We start from the raw sequence: 14,614 nt of genomic DNA, 5'->3' as shown, positions 1-14,614 counted from the left end.
CCTTTGATTTGCGGACACTTTTTTGTTGAAACGGGATTATTGGATATTTTTTATTTTTAAGCTGCCAATGAATGTCCACCCAATCAATATTCAATTTATCAAATATATTAATTGTAGAAGTTTGTGAAAGGGAATAAAAAAAAGCAAAGTGATCCCTTCTATGGAAGGTTAATGCCGTTTTCAAATGTCAAAGTAGAGTTTTTTTTTTTTAGCCAAGGCAGCATGGATCATGTACGAGGTCTATGGATCGCCGATGTGCTTTGGAATCACACTCTGGTGGGCCACAAATGCAAATATCATAAACAGGCAACTTGCCAATGTTTTTAAACCATCCATATAAATGTCCAACGTTTGGATGATTCGTATCATTCTATTAATATGATTTTAGTATAGAAACCTATAATTGGAATTTTTTGAGGTATCTTTAGTGTGCCATGTGTTCAATGAATTAGTAGCTTAGAGACACCTTTGTTATATGTTTTCTAAGGTAAAAAAACATCTCCTTTATATTACATTGGAATCTTAGCATTTTGATGAGATTTCAAAACACAATAAAATATAGATTTGAAATACTTTTGATTCAATTTACCTTTGAATCCAATGTTACCAAATGCAAAATTCAATTATTTGGATTTGAAATACCCCCAGTTACCACCAAATCCAAGGCAAATGGATTGCCAAAAGAAGATTAGAATGGCATATTTTAAGGATATAATACAGGTACATTACATATAAATCAGGTATGACCGGGTAAGGCTGGGTAGGGTCCACCTAAAATGACTTAAGCCCACGCCTGCCCCAAAATTCGATCAAGCCATGCATGTGGGACCAAGACCAATCCATTAGCCCAAGCTAGTAGATCCAAGCCTAGACCATGGTCACCCTTACATACTACCCTATGAAAATAGAGAAGTGAACATCTACAGGTGCCTGCATGCAAGGAGTGGTACAGAGCATTTTCAACCCTTGGTTGCATACATGGTTATATTCCTCAATTACATTTGCATGAAGCTACAATCAAAGCCCCAAATCCAAACCCACTGCTTTTCCCCAGTCGTTTGGGTGACAGCTCACACCCGTCGCACCTGATTAACGGCCCAGATCTCACATAAGACAAGCTCATGGGTATATCGTACAGTTTTTGCTAATTTCACATCCGTGTGCAGTGCTGCCCATCCACACGCAATCACACGTGCAAGTATGGAACACGTGTGCAAAAAAATGCTCAGATTCTCTGCCTCAAAACTCAGGCCATCTTCCAACGTAGAAATTAAACTCAGGGTTCAAAAAATCCTTTTCTGGCCCTCCATTTGTTTGGTCTCCTGTGGGGCCCCGTAGGTGTTACATGCCCTATTTTAGATCAAGAAAATCTAAACAATGTGGCCCACCTTATGGAAAGCTCTGATCTCACACGTGTCCATATTGGCATCCACGTCTCCATGTCGATGGATTGGCCACTGCTCCAAACATGCATGTGGAATTAGCAAACCACTGGAAATAAAGACCACAAATGAGCTCAAACAAAGGCATTTCAGGAAGGGGTGCCCTCTCCTGTGGTACCGAGCAGATGTGGGGCCCATTAATTTGTTCACAGAATCCAAACCGTCCACAAGATACTTCACTTCAGAAAACCTCCAGAGCTCAAAAATCAGCCCAATCCGAGACTCATATATGGGCCATGGCACAGGGAGAGGCACTGTTGATTGGCGTAAGGGGGCCGCTGTTGTGTATATACGATCAAGGCCATTAAGACCCTTCATCCAGTCCAGATGAAGGGTCAGGCAAACTTCAGGCCGTTTTGTGACTTACGTAGGCCCCCGCAAAATCCAAGGGCAGGTGTTCCCTCTCAGATCATTCCCTTTCTGTGGCCCACCTTAGCTTTGAATCAGGATGGGTTTTAGGCCCTAGGGTTTTTCTGAGGTGGCACATATGATAGATGGATTCGATGGTGTAAATATATCACTGGGCCATACATTTTCCCAGCATGTGCCCCTTTCAGGATCCAACAATACCCAAAAAAACAGAAATATACAAAAACCATGTTATAATAATGTATGAAAAATGGATAAGGCAGACTGATTACACGCTCACACCCATATAGATTTCAGTTCAAGTGCCAAACTCGCAGTCGTACACACACACACACACACACACACACAGAGAGAGAGAGAGAGATTGTAATTTACACCACCTAATAATCAGGGATTGAAGCAAATCGAAACCCTTTCGCACCCCTCCACGAATAGTAAGCAACCCGGGTCTCGTAGAAACCTGCAATACCAAGTAAATCAATTGGAGTGAGAGACCAGTTCATGCCTGTTTGTTTCTTGTAATGTCAGCGAAATTTCAGTATCATTATGATCGAGGTGTGAATGCGGCCACCACTTTCATTCTTCTGTAAATGTGTCATTATGGGTGCAACTCAGGCAAGTTGGTTCAGGTTGGAGGTCGACCTGAACCTGACCTGACCTAAAGAGGACCCAACCTGCAACCTGACCCAACCCAAATTCTAACCCACAGTGCCTAACCTGAACCCAACACGAATTCCTCTATACTTGACCCAACCCAACCACCCCCCACCCAAATACATGTGATCATTCCCAACCCAACTCGAATTTGCTCGACCTGAACCCAACCTGATTTTAAATCAGGTCGACATTCTCCAACCTGAGGACCTTGACAACCCTACCCACACTCGGGATGGGTCAATCGGCTTCATGTTGACTTGAACCCAGGTTGCAACCCTATGTTGTCAAACCATTATTGCTATTTTCCCCCCACTCGTCCCCTCATTCCCTTTAATCTAAAGAAGGAAGTATGCAAGGTTTTGAAAAAAAAAAAAGGAGCATTGAAATCAAACTTCAGCACCACATACTACACTGTTGGAGTGGCTGACAGTTGTTGCATCAAGGCAACTGAAAAATGTGAAAACCATGCATGGTAAAATGCAGCATCTGATTGGCTTCAGATGCATGGACAAGGAATGGCAGTATAAAGACTGACATTATGAGAAAGGAAAGGTAACCAAGATGCAGCCCTTCCTTTTTTCAAGAGATGCAGTATATCTCTCTTCCATTTTTACTTTTCTTTTAGGGGGGGGGGGGGGCACGTGGGAGAGCATGCATGCATGAGAGAGAGAGTCTCTCTGAAATCATCTCTTTTCTAATAATATATGATGAAATTCCACTTTATCGGGAAACAAATAACAAGCAAAGCAGCTAAATCTGGGCAGGAGGAAATCAGGAAGAAAATGAGCCACTCGAGGCCTTCCTACACACACAAATACTAGATATCGATTACAGGAGATTAGCCATGTGCCTCATTGACACTCGCTGCCACCTAGAAGACCTGCGAAGCCAATTAAAACAAGTGGCCAGACATGACAAAACTTGTGCCAAAGAAAAGGGGGCATCCTTAGCAGGTGAGGAAATCAGTGACCAAACAGCCTTGAGTCATTGGCCAGAAGTAACATCATCTCCAAAAGTTACAAAGCACAGTGCATGGAAAAGCATCCGGACTTGCTTGGTTAGGCTAAAGCAGCTCAATGCCAGTTCTTACGGTCGAACAGGATATGCGATGACACAGCAGGGACCTATATAGGCATAAGAATGCATATAGATGGGTCTTGTCCAACCAACTGTGCAAGTTAGTTGAACTGTTTACTACAAACCCAATAGTTGCAGGACTCACAGGCCTGGCAGACATTCAACAGTTCACCATTAAACTAAGGGGATGACCGATGACACCAAAGGAGAAACTGTATACATAATAAGCAAAATAAGGCCGATATCTTGACAGATCTATTCCAATAAATTTGGCTAAGAAGGCAAAGCATCCAAGAACAAACAGTTTTTAAATACCAAGATTCTGGTTTTGGTTACTACCGTGAAAACTTGGGAAACAAGATTGTCATCAACTTTGGAAGGGCCTTTCATGGTTCCATGGACTTGTTGGAGGAATGGCAGATTCCTGAGCCTCAGCAGACAAATGGTTTGCAGATGTTGGCCCATGGTCAGGCGGTCCAAATTATTGACCTGGTGGAGCCCACATGGATGTTGGGGGGGGGGGGGGGGGGGGAGGTGGTGGGGGGGTGGTCCCAACAAATTCCTTCAATCTATAGCTGCACAAAGCATGAAGCGAGGCAGCGAAATATTCAGGTGCAGGAGCGGTGAAGCATCTCTTTTAAAATGTAGACAAGTGTTAATAGGTAGGAAGCTAGAGCAAGAGTCCGAAGCAGGGATTTGAACTGGAGTGGCACCTAGTTATAAGGATCGTGCAACTACATTTCAATCTTCGACAATCTTATTTATACAGTTTGCCGATGCTCACCTTTCCTCACTGTTGATTATTGAATGGCAATTGAGGGCCATTACTGCTTCTTTTTTTCCTACTTCTTTTCCGACTTAACCAACTTTAGGTAGGAACAGGATGTTGGGAAGTCAAGGAGCAATACATTAATTGGATGAAGGCAGCTGAAATGAGGATTTTGAGATGGATGAGAGGCAAGATGTGGAACAATAGAACCAGAAATGAATGCATCCGAGGGAAGTTGGGAGTAGCACCAATAGGTAACAAGATGAGGGAAAGTAGACTTAGATGGTTTGGCCCTGTGAAACAGAAATCAAGAACTGCACAGGTTAAAAAGAGTAAGTCGGTTCCTTTTTTTTTTAGGATAAAGAAAATTTATTCGAAAGCACGACAAAAAAAATACAGCACAGCTAAAAGAGGCAGCACTCTACACCCAAAACCTAAGCCAGGAAAACAAAGAAACCCAGAAAAATACAACAGAGCAGGGTCTACCCTCCTATGTCATCTAAGATCCCAGCCGATTAACTCCCTTCAGGATGCACCTTCTTTTGTGAGCACATCCGCAACGTCATTGGCTTCTCTACCCATCGCTGAAAATATATAAGATTGCCTATGCACAGATCCATTGATTCGATAATCATCCTGGAGAGTTTCCACAGGCCTTGACAATTCAATGCCCATCTGATGGTGTTTTTTTAATCCACTTCAACCATTGTTGGCCACTATGCCTCTGAACAATCCCAGAAAATCCCAAATTGCCAAATGATTTGATATGCATCCACCATGGCACCATCCACCTTCAAGGCCAACTTTAATGGTTGTTCATTTGCCAAATGATTCCTGGAGAGTTTCCACAGGCCATGATTCGATATGCATCCACCAATCCCAGAAAATCCCAAATTGCAGAATGAACAACCATTAAAGTTAGCCTTGAAGGTACCAATAACAGGTGGGACCCAACAGGCACACAGTCTCACTATGCCCGGGTGCCACTTAATGGCCTTGCCCCAATTGCTTCGAAGAAAATACAAGGAATAGTCCTAAAACTCGGGACTGCCTTGCTCTAGTCGATCACTGCTTGTGAGCCTTACTAACCACTACATCGACATTCAATTACCTGCCCCTAAATATTCTTCTATTTCTCTCCAACCATAAGGCCCATAACGTTGCAAAAAAGTACCATCTTCCACAGGACTTTTCCCACCTCTCCTCCCATTTTACCTTCAATGACTTCGATTACTGCCTTCACCAAACTCAGGAGAACCCACTTCAAGTCAAACATCTGTGCCACCTTTAACCAAGATACTCATGCGAAATTACAGGTAACCAGGTCGTGGTTAACAAAATCTTCGTTGCATACACATTACACATCACTAACATCATTATCCTTTTCTTGAAGTTATCTATCAAAAGAATCTTCCCCAAGGACACCAACCACACAAAAGCCCTGACCTTCATAGGACTGGGACCTTCCAAATCTTCTTGAAATTGAAGTGGCGGTGTTGGAGCTTCCTCCAATGAGTGACATGGGGATTTGACTGAAAATATCCCGTTAGTTTCTCTAGGCCAACGTCTTCTATCTTCTTTGTAATTGACATATACATCAACTTGAGTAAGCTAGGAAGTGTCGGCAACAATATTTCCCCTGACAGTAAACTGGGCCCCAAACAACTTTTCCATTTAATCTATAATAATAATAATAATCATTTACCTTTGCATCTCTTTGAACTAATATTTCCAACGAATTAGCAAAACCGTCCATCAGTAGCTCTTCCCTGCACCTAAATCCTTCCAGAACCTAATCTTTGCTCCATTATCCACCAGAAAGTGTGCATGGCCTGAACAAATCGGGTATACCCACAACTCACCACTCCACACTACTAATTTTTTCCCTCTAGCGGCAACATCAATATCCCACCCATTACTCACGAAGCCATATGTAGATCGTGTCACCTTGAGCAAGGACAAGTCTTTTTTGCCCAACCTCCACCATCACTTCCCCGCTAATGCCATATTAGGCAACTTGGTTGATCTAATACCCAGTCCCCCCAGCTCCATCAGCTTGCAGACACCTTCCATGCAACCAAATGAAATTGGTGCTGCTCCTCACTATTGTTCCACAAGAAATTTCTTTGAATTGAACAAGCTTATGCCAAATCTTGGCTGTGCATCTAAAAAAAAGAAGAAAAGAAAGTCAATGCAGAGATATTAGCTAGAACAGCTTTCACTAGAGTTATCCACCGGCCTAATGAGAGAAATTTCCATTTCCAAGCTGCAAGCTTTCTTTGGACTTTTTGAATCACTACCCCCCAGCCAGAAACCCTTCTACCTGCAAGCACTAGCGGGATACCCAGGTGCCTCATACTGTTGAGTTCAACCTTGAAACCCATCAATCTAACAATGCCCTCCAGATTAGCTGGTTGCATATTTATCCCCACCATAAAGCTTTTGAACGAGTTTACCTTCAGATCAGATACCACTTCAACGCAAGTCATAATACCTCTGTACATAACGTCCACTTCCTTCGAACCCTCACCATACAACATAATGTTGTCTGCGTCTTGAACATGAGTGATCTTGAGTTCTGAACTCCACATTTAGACCTTTGACAAGCCCCGAATGTGCTGCTCAAGTTGAAGGCATTAAAGGGCAAAAGGAAGGAGCTGAAAGGATGTGGGTGTAGGTGGTAAGAAAAGACCTGATGACCTATGGTTTAACTGAGGATATGGTCTTTGATTGAGCGGAATGGCGGAACATAATTCATATCGTTGAACCCGATTAATTAGTTGGGAAAAGGCTTGTATGATGATGATGATGAACCACCTGTTATTAGGGAAACAATGGGTTAAGATCTCCCAAAGTCGGTAATATTCGGAGCATCTCTCATCCTCAGTGGGTGCCCATCAGACTTTGGAAGGGCTGTTCATTATCCCATGGACTTGTCGGAGGAATTGTCAATTCTAGTGCCTTAGCAGACATTCATACATGCATGTGGTCCAGTGATCCAAAATACATGCATGTTGAAAGGGGAAAAAAATAGATATTCCTAATCCTTCAATCTTCAACACTCTTTTTTGTATGATTTACCGATGTATTCCAAATGTTGCTATCAGTCCATACCTGGCCCAATAAACATCAGGTATCAATCATTGACAACTATGTTTATGTTTGTCAGCTGTGAGTCAACTCTGATCAACATGGTCACTAGAGTTGGTTTCAATCCCAAAAACTTGTGTAACACAAATCTGCCAGGATTGAGAGGTTATTTGAAGGAAAGAAGAAGAAGAAGAAGAAAAAGAACCAGGTACGAGAGGCCATTGGTTAATCTTAATTGTAGGAGTGGCTTTAAGGCATTTAATCATGGAAGGCATTCACCAATAGTGCAATATGTAGAAGAGGTCCTAACTCCTAATGTACAAACACTTGGTTCAACTTCTAAAATTGTAAGTTTTGATCTTTTCTTTCTTCTTCTTCTTCTTCTTTTCTTTTTCTTTCTTTCTTCCTATTCTTCCTTTTTTTTTCTTTTTTTCTTTTTTCCTCTTTTTTTTTTTCTTTGGAGTGGTGTAGTTTTTGAATGGTGTAAGTTTTTATTTAAATACATGCATGAATAAAACACATATTCCTAAAATCCAGTGGGTAAAAAAAAAAAAAAGGAGATGCAAATTGTTGCCAGTGAAATCTATAGAGAAGTGAAGACCCAAGTAAGCTCATAGAACCGAATAGAAAATCATTCCCAATACGTGCATCCTGTGCATTACAAATGAAGAATCGGTGAACCACATATTTATTCATCGTGGCTTCTCATGGGCTTCTGGGGGAGATTTTCCAGCCAGTTCAGGGTTGGGGGCTGATGCCTTGGTAGAGGATATGATCCAGGAGTGGCATGGGAATGTTTGGGCCAAGAAGGAAAGGAGATTCGCCTTGCTAGCAAGGTTCTGAACAACATCACCTGAATGCAACAGCAGAACATTCCATAACAAAGCAGGCTTGCCAAATGATGCTTTCCTCAAGGCCATGAGAACAGTGACTGAATGGGCTAGGGGCCCCAGAGCTTTTGTAGCATCTGATCCTTGTATTTTCGGAAGGCATATCCTTCATTAGGGATGGACACTCCCTCATCAGTGTGTGTATGTGCGTGCGAACATATCTGCTTGTGAGCGCACGCACACAATACTGAAGTCAGATGCTAGTACATGAAAACTAACAAACACTAAGGGCCTGTTTGATTTTCCAATCACCCTGTAAATGCATTGTAAATAGGTAATAATTACTTACCTAAGTAATTACCGCATCACTCCCAATGCTGAGGTTGACACCTACTTTTTCAACACTAAAATTGAGGACATATGTCAAATAAATGTGTGCCCCGGTGTGATGTATGTTCCCTATCCATACCGTCGATCCACTATGCGGACTGATTTTAGGGGATGAGCCCAAAAATGAGGCAGATCCAAAGCTCAAGCGGACCATGCCATAGGAAACAGTGGAAATTGAACGCCTATCGTTAAAAACTTCTTGGGGCCCACAAAAGTTTTAGATCAACATGATATTTGTGTCTTCCCCTTATCCACGTCTGTGTGAACTTTTGAACGGGTTAGATGACAAATAAACATCGTTGTGGGCCCAGTAAAGGAAATAACTTTCAATGGTGACCGTCTTAAGGCCACTGTTTGACGTGGGTCACTTGAGCTTTGGACCTGCCTCATTTTTTGGCTCATCCCCCGAAATGTTTTGGTAAGATGGATGGATGGCATGGATATGTCACATATATCATGGTGGGGCCCACAAATTTAAGTCAATGTTTTTGCACCGGTTTTTTAGGCGGAAATACTCCCAAATTTTCAAACAAGGTAAGATAGTAATAATTACTTATTTACAGCCTATTTGCAAAGGAATTGGAAAATCAAACAGGCCCTAAGACAAACAGGCAAAGAGAGTGCGCATTTGCGTACCTGGAAGGAAGGCAAGGATTCCAAGCACCAAGAGGCCATAAGCTTGAGAATGATCACCTCCCATGTGGCCTGTCAAAATGAAGAAAGCGAGAAAGAGAAGCAACAATCCGAGTGAAAGGAGGAAGAGGGCAAGGGCAATGGACTTCCATGGGATCCGATCAAAAGACTTTGGGGTGTAGAGAAATCGACGGTCTTCTTCCGTTCCCCTTACATCATCGTCCCTCTCCTCTCCATCCAACCGGGTGTAGCGGACATTGCGTCGAGATGCCATTTAATCAAGTTCAGCTCTTTATTGTTTTTAAAGGTATATCCACAGAAACATGAAGCCTTCTAGTTCAAATTGAAAGGAGCTGCTTTGCACTAAAAAACCAAAAAAAAAAAAAAACGAAGAAGAAGAAGACAAACAAGGACCATAAAAATCATCATCATCAAAGTTTTGCCAAGCAATCATGAGAATTCTTGTTTCAAGTGTTGCCAAGGAAGATAAAAATTCAATTAAAAAAAATAGAAATCGGATACTGCAAAAGATTGAACATCAAAATAATAATAATAATAACCAATTAAATAAATAGTTCAAGGAACAATCAGCACAAGAAACCCATTGCAGAACCAATGCCCGTTATTATAAAACCAAATGATGAGCTTGCAACATCACAAACTTTCAGTAAAAGAGAGCTAGAAAGAGTTTCAATGCCAAAATGATGATTGAAAATTTTTATTAAAAAAAAAAAGACTCTAAGATTAAGAATAAAGGCTCATGATTATAAACCTGAATAAGGGCGTCAATCTAGCAATTTGGCTAACCTTTGCGCGGGGGGGGGGGGCTTTTCTTTTCTTTTCTTTTCTTTTTCTTTAGAAAGAAAGTTGGCATTAAGAAGGACGTTAAAAAACACCTTTTGTTGAGCCACGGAAAAAGAAGATGGCATCTTGCAAACATTCAAACATGCTGCCAAAGAGTACTGTAGTCTAAGGGCCTATTTGTTTTTCAAATCTAATGGTAAATGCAGTGTAAATGGGTAACACCTAGTAGCCACCAGTGTTTTAAATAACGGTAGCGTGTTGCGTAGCGTTCAACCCTCCATAGCGTGTAGCGAAATAGCGTAGCGTGTAGCTTACTTCTATTTTTTAATTTAAATATATATATATATATGATAAATATTAAATAGTAAGAAAAAAGCAAAATATATAAATGTCACATTCTTCAAAATAAAAATCCCAAAGTGGGCCCCACGTGGGCCACACCATAGAAAATAATGCACATCTCACCCCTTCACGCACTTCAGTGGGGCCCAAGTGGGCCACACCATAGAAAATAATGCACATCCCACCCCTTCACGCACCTCAGTAGGGCCCACGTGGGCCATAACACAGAAAAAAAAGGTATAAAGAACAAAAAACCGACAGTAACCAGCATTTTAAAAGGGAAAAAATGAGGAAAAAACTGAAAATACCAAGTTATTTTCATTGTACATCGAAAAAATTTCAAAAAAAAGGGACGAGCGTACCTATTTTTGTCTCAAGATGAGATTGAATCAGTGAAAACTGCAAATGTTGAAGCTCCACAGCGATCGATTTGCGTCTGGAAGTAGTTTTTCCAACTCAAGATTGAAAAGTGGGGAGAGGAGCAACGTCAACAGCGTCGGTTTGAGCCTGACAGCAGATTTTCGACCTCAACATTGAAGGGTGGGGAGAGGAGCAGCGTCGGCAGCATCAGTTTGGGCCTGTAAGGGGATTTTCGATCTCCAAATGGAAGGGTGGGGAGAGGAGCTACGTCAGCTGCTATCGGTTTAGGTGTGGAAGCCTTTCGAATAGGGTGTTTTCTTTTTTAACTTAAGTTGTAGCTTGTGGTGTGAGTTCACCACTATTTCATCCAAAAAAAAAATAATACCAGACAGGTAGCGCACGCTACCTGCGCTACACACTACGTATCCGTAGCGTACGCTACGACCCCTGTAGCGCACGCAACAGGGGAAAAACGCTATTTGCTACGCTACGTAGCGATTTCGATACGCTACGCTATGGGTGCTACTGAAAACACTGGTAGCCATCTCTTGACAAAGACCTGATGTTGACATGAAGCTTCTTTGAAAAGCTATTGCATTAGAACAAAGAGGACGGAGATTATTTTTTTTCCATTAAAATACATGGGGTTCGCTGTTATGTATGATCTTAATCCACACCGTCCATTCGTTTTTCCCTCTCATTTTAGGGCATGAGCCCAAAAATGAGGTAGATCCAGAACTCCGGTGGACTACACCACAAGAAACATGGGGAAATGAATGCTTACCCCTCAATTTTTCTTTGGGGCCGTAGAAGTTTTAGATCAAGCTTATTGTTTTTGTTTTCCCTTCATCCATGTTTGTGTGACGTTATGAACAGGTTGGATGGAAGGTATACATCCTTGTGGGCCCTAGGCTCATTTAAAATTTCAATGGCAGACGTTCAATTCCTCATGTTTTCATGGTGTGGACCACTTGAGCTTCGTATCTATATCATTGTTTGGCTCGTGCCCTAAAATGAGCACGTAGAACATATGGAACATATGGTCAGTGTGGAACAGACACATGCTTTGTGATGGGCCTCACAAATTTCACAACCATAATTTTGGTAAGATGACAATGTTTTGCGCCACTGTTTTCGAGGTGAAATTACAACCTCATTTCCTCTTTTCCAATCAGGTAGAAAAAGTAATAATTGCCCATTTACACTGCATTTACCGTAAGATTTGGAAAACAAACAGACCCTAAAAGTTTCTTCATTCCAAAGAAGTGCACAAATAGATCAATGTTGCATTTTTATTTTTTATTTTTTTATTCTTTGAAAGATAAGATCAATGTTGCAATTTTACAAACACACACTGTAAGGAACCAAAAACTTTAGTAATAAATCAATTCAACTCAGATCGATGCCCACAAATATCAAACCCTAAGAAAACGGTTGAATCTTTCAGTTTTGTTGATATACACCAAAGATAAGTAAACATTCTGGTGCCAAATAAACGGTGAAACAAAATCAGTTTCCAAATCAAAAGCAACTGAAGAAAAAACACCACTTATTTAAAAACCAAAAAGAAACAACATTGCTTCTAATTAGAGGTGTCCTTCGGGCAGGGACCTCAATCAGGCTCTTTTGTACATATCGGATCGGGTGGGTTGAGTTCCTGTTTTTGGGTTTGTGTGTGTGTATATTTTCTCTTTCTTGTTTGTTGTTTTTCAGCTTTGGTTTTCTCTTTCCTGTTTGTTGTTTTTCTTCGTTGTTCAGTTTCTTTTTGTTGGCCCCAATAATATTGCTTCATCCTTCAAAAAAATGCCAATGCTCAATGAAACGTTTGGAAAAACTGTCCAATTAAGTATAGAATAAATGGAAGTAATTGTTTTGTGAAAAGAAAAGAAAAAAAAAAAAACCAACAAAAGCAGTCATTAGAGGATCTCAAAACCCCAAAAAACAGCATTCAAATATAGAGAATTAACATTCAATAGAAATTAAGCATAAGCTGAAAGACACAAAAAGAGAAGAGGATCCCAATTCCAACATCCAAAAACTGAAAATGGGAAAAGGAACAAAAATGAAAAGGAAGAAGGAGATGATGAAATGGAACTTCTCTATATTTGCTGGGTCAAAGTAGCAGCCACCATTTTGTCGAGGAATTCATTAATGACCATGGAACTTCTAAATTGGCCAATGACAATTGTGCCATTGATTAATTTTAGGTTCCTTTTTATCTCACAACATTGGATGTAAATTTCTGTTCTGATAATTCTCCTAACTACTCTATGCAAATTTCTGATAACTTTTACAAGCCCAGATGAACAATCCTGCTGGAATCACCGGTGAAATCATTGGACAGCTGATAGGTCAGACGCAAAATACAGGTGAGCCCCACATAACGAGAAGATAAGCCTGGGTAATTCCGCACAGTGCGACTCATCTTTCTTCTTCTTCTTTTTTTTTTCATGCCTGGGATGCCTACAACAATCAAGAAAATGGGATGTGTGTTTGGAATTTTCTGTTCAGGATAATTCTCCCAACTACTCCATGCAAATTTCTGTCAATTCTCAGAAGCCCAAATGAACAATTGGGCGGGGCAGGCATCATCATCGAAACGAATGGACAACTGACAGGCCAGGCTCAAAGTACAGGTGGGCCCCAAGTAACGGGTAGATCGGCATGGGTAATCTGCATGGTGTGGCCCACATTTTTCACGCCTCGGATGCCTACAGATGGCCGGAAAAAGTAGGGGGTCTGTGATAATTGGAGTTCTGATAATTCTCCCAACATCTCCACGCAAATTTCTGATAATTCTCAGAATCCCAGATGAACAATCGCGGCGGGCATCACCATCGAAAATCAACGAACAGCTGATCAGGTGGGCCCTACATAACGAGTGGATCGGCCCGGGTAATCCGCACGGTGTGATCCATCTTTTTCACGGCTAGGATGCCTACGGGCGTGTATGATGATCTCTATTACTGATAATTCTCTTAAATTTCTGAAAATTATCAGAAGCCCGGATCCCAAATTTCTAATAATTACCAGAAAGAGCTCCCAGGAGCCTAAAATCCAATTTTCCAGAAAATAAGATCTTGAAATTCTAAATACTAACCTTCAGATGTTTGAGCTTCGTCGCCGCACTCCAGGGAGAGAGACGTTTGGGATTGTACTGTAGAGAATAAGGCAGGCGTGGAAGAGAAATGGTAAGAAAAAAGCTTTGATACTCCGCCAGAGGGTGACAGATGATACGCAGGCACGCATACAAGTCAAATTTTAAAAAAAGTCCAATTTATGGTTCCTAGTTTAGATGTATAATAAACCATTAAATTAAGTTTATTTGATTATCTAAACTATCGAATTAGTGGACACTTATTGGACGTTTAAAAATGAAAAATATTCAATGCTCCTATATCGATGATCGAGTCCAGATCCCAAAAAGTGCAGACCGGCCTCACGAAGGTGCGGCCATTACGTGTGGCCCACCTTGATACATGTATTGTATATTTTCCATTCGTTTTGCCATGCGATTATAGAAAATGAGCTAAAAAATGAAGCTGATCAAAATCTGAGATGGAGGGCACCATGGGAAAGAGTGGTGATGGAATACTCTACCATTAAAAAAAAAAAGCTTCATGAGGCCCACCATAATATGTATTTTGCATGCAACCTATCATAAGATCACATAAACTTAAATAAAGGGAAAAAAATATTATTTGATCCAAAACTTAGTTTTGTAGCAATCACCCCTGTTTTCTATGGTATGGTCCACTAAAAACGATCAATTTTAATTTCATTTTTGAGCTCCTACCCTAAAATAAAAATGATACTGCAGAATCGCCGTACGTAGTGGGTATAAAATACAT

At 41.0% G+C, this 14,614-nt stretch overlaps 1 protein-coding gene across 1 annotated transcript; it reads right to left on the bottom strand.

Moving 5' to 3' along the window:
* Positions 1-2,143: 2,143 nt before the first annotated feature.
* On the bottom strand, positions 2,144-14,019 carry LOC131219587 (uncharacterized). The gene is made up of 3 exons (XM_058214814.1): positions 13,864-14,019; positions 9,261-9,620; positions 2,144-2,271 (listed from the first exon to the last, which is right to left on the bottom strand). Exons 2-3 carry the CDS (start codon positions 9,529-9,531, stop codon positions 2,192-2,194), a joined length of 351 nt encoding a protein of 116 aa, XP_058070797.1. The 5' UTR covers positions 9,532-9,620; positions 13,864-14,019; the 3' UTR covers positions 2,144-2,191.
* Positions 14,020-14,614: the final 595 nt, after the last annotated feature.

This window comes from Magnolia sinica, chromosome 11, assembly GCF_029962835.1.
Source record: "Magnolia sinica isolate HGM2019 chromosome 11, MsV1, whole genome shotgun sequence".
NCBI classification, from domain to species: Eukaryota; Viridiplantae; Streptophyta; class Magnoliopsida; order Magnoliales; family Magnoliaceae; genus Magnolia; species Magnolia sinica.
Note: the sequence above shows the minus strand (reverse complement) of the source record. Positions and strands in the feature narration are given on the sequence as shown.

What these genes read in the sequence shown, in the direction of transcription:
- LOC131219587 (XM_058214814.1), bottom strand. Translation starts at nt 9,531, where the DNA reads ATGGCATCTCGACGCAATGTCCGCTACACCCGGTTGGATGGAGAGGAG. An exon ending in AATCCTTGCCTTCCTTCCAG is followed by an intron (nt 2,272 to 9,260) that starts GTACGCAAATGC and finishes TTGGTATTGCAG; the next exon opens with GTTTCTACGAGACCCGGGTT.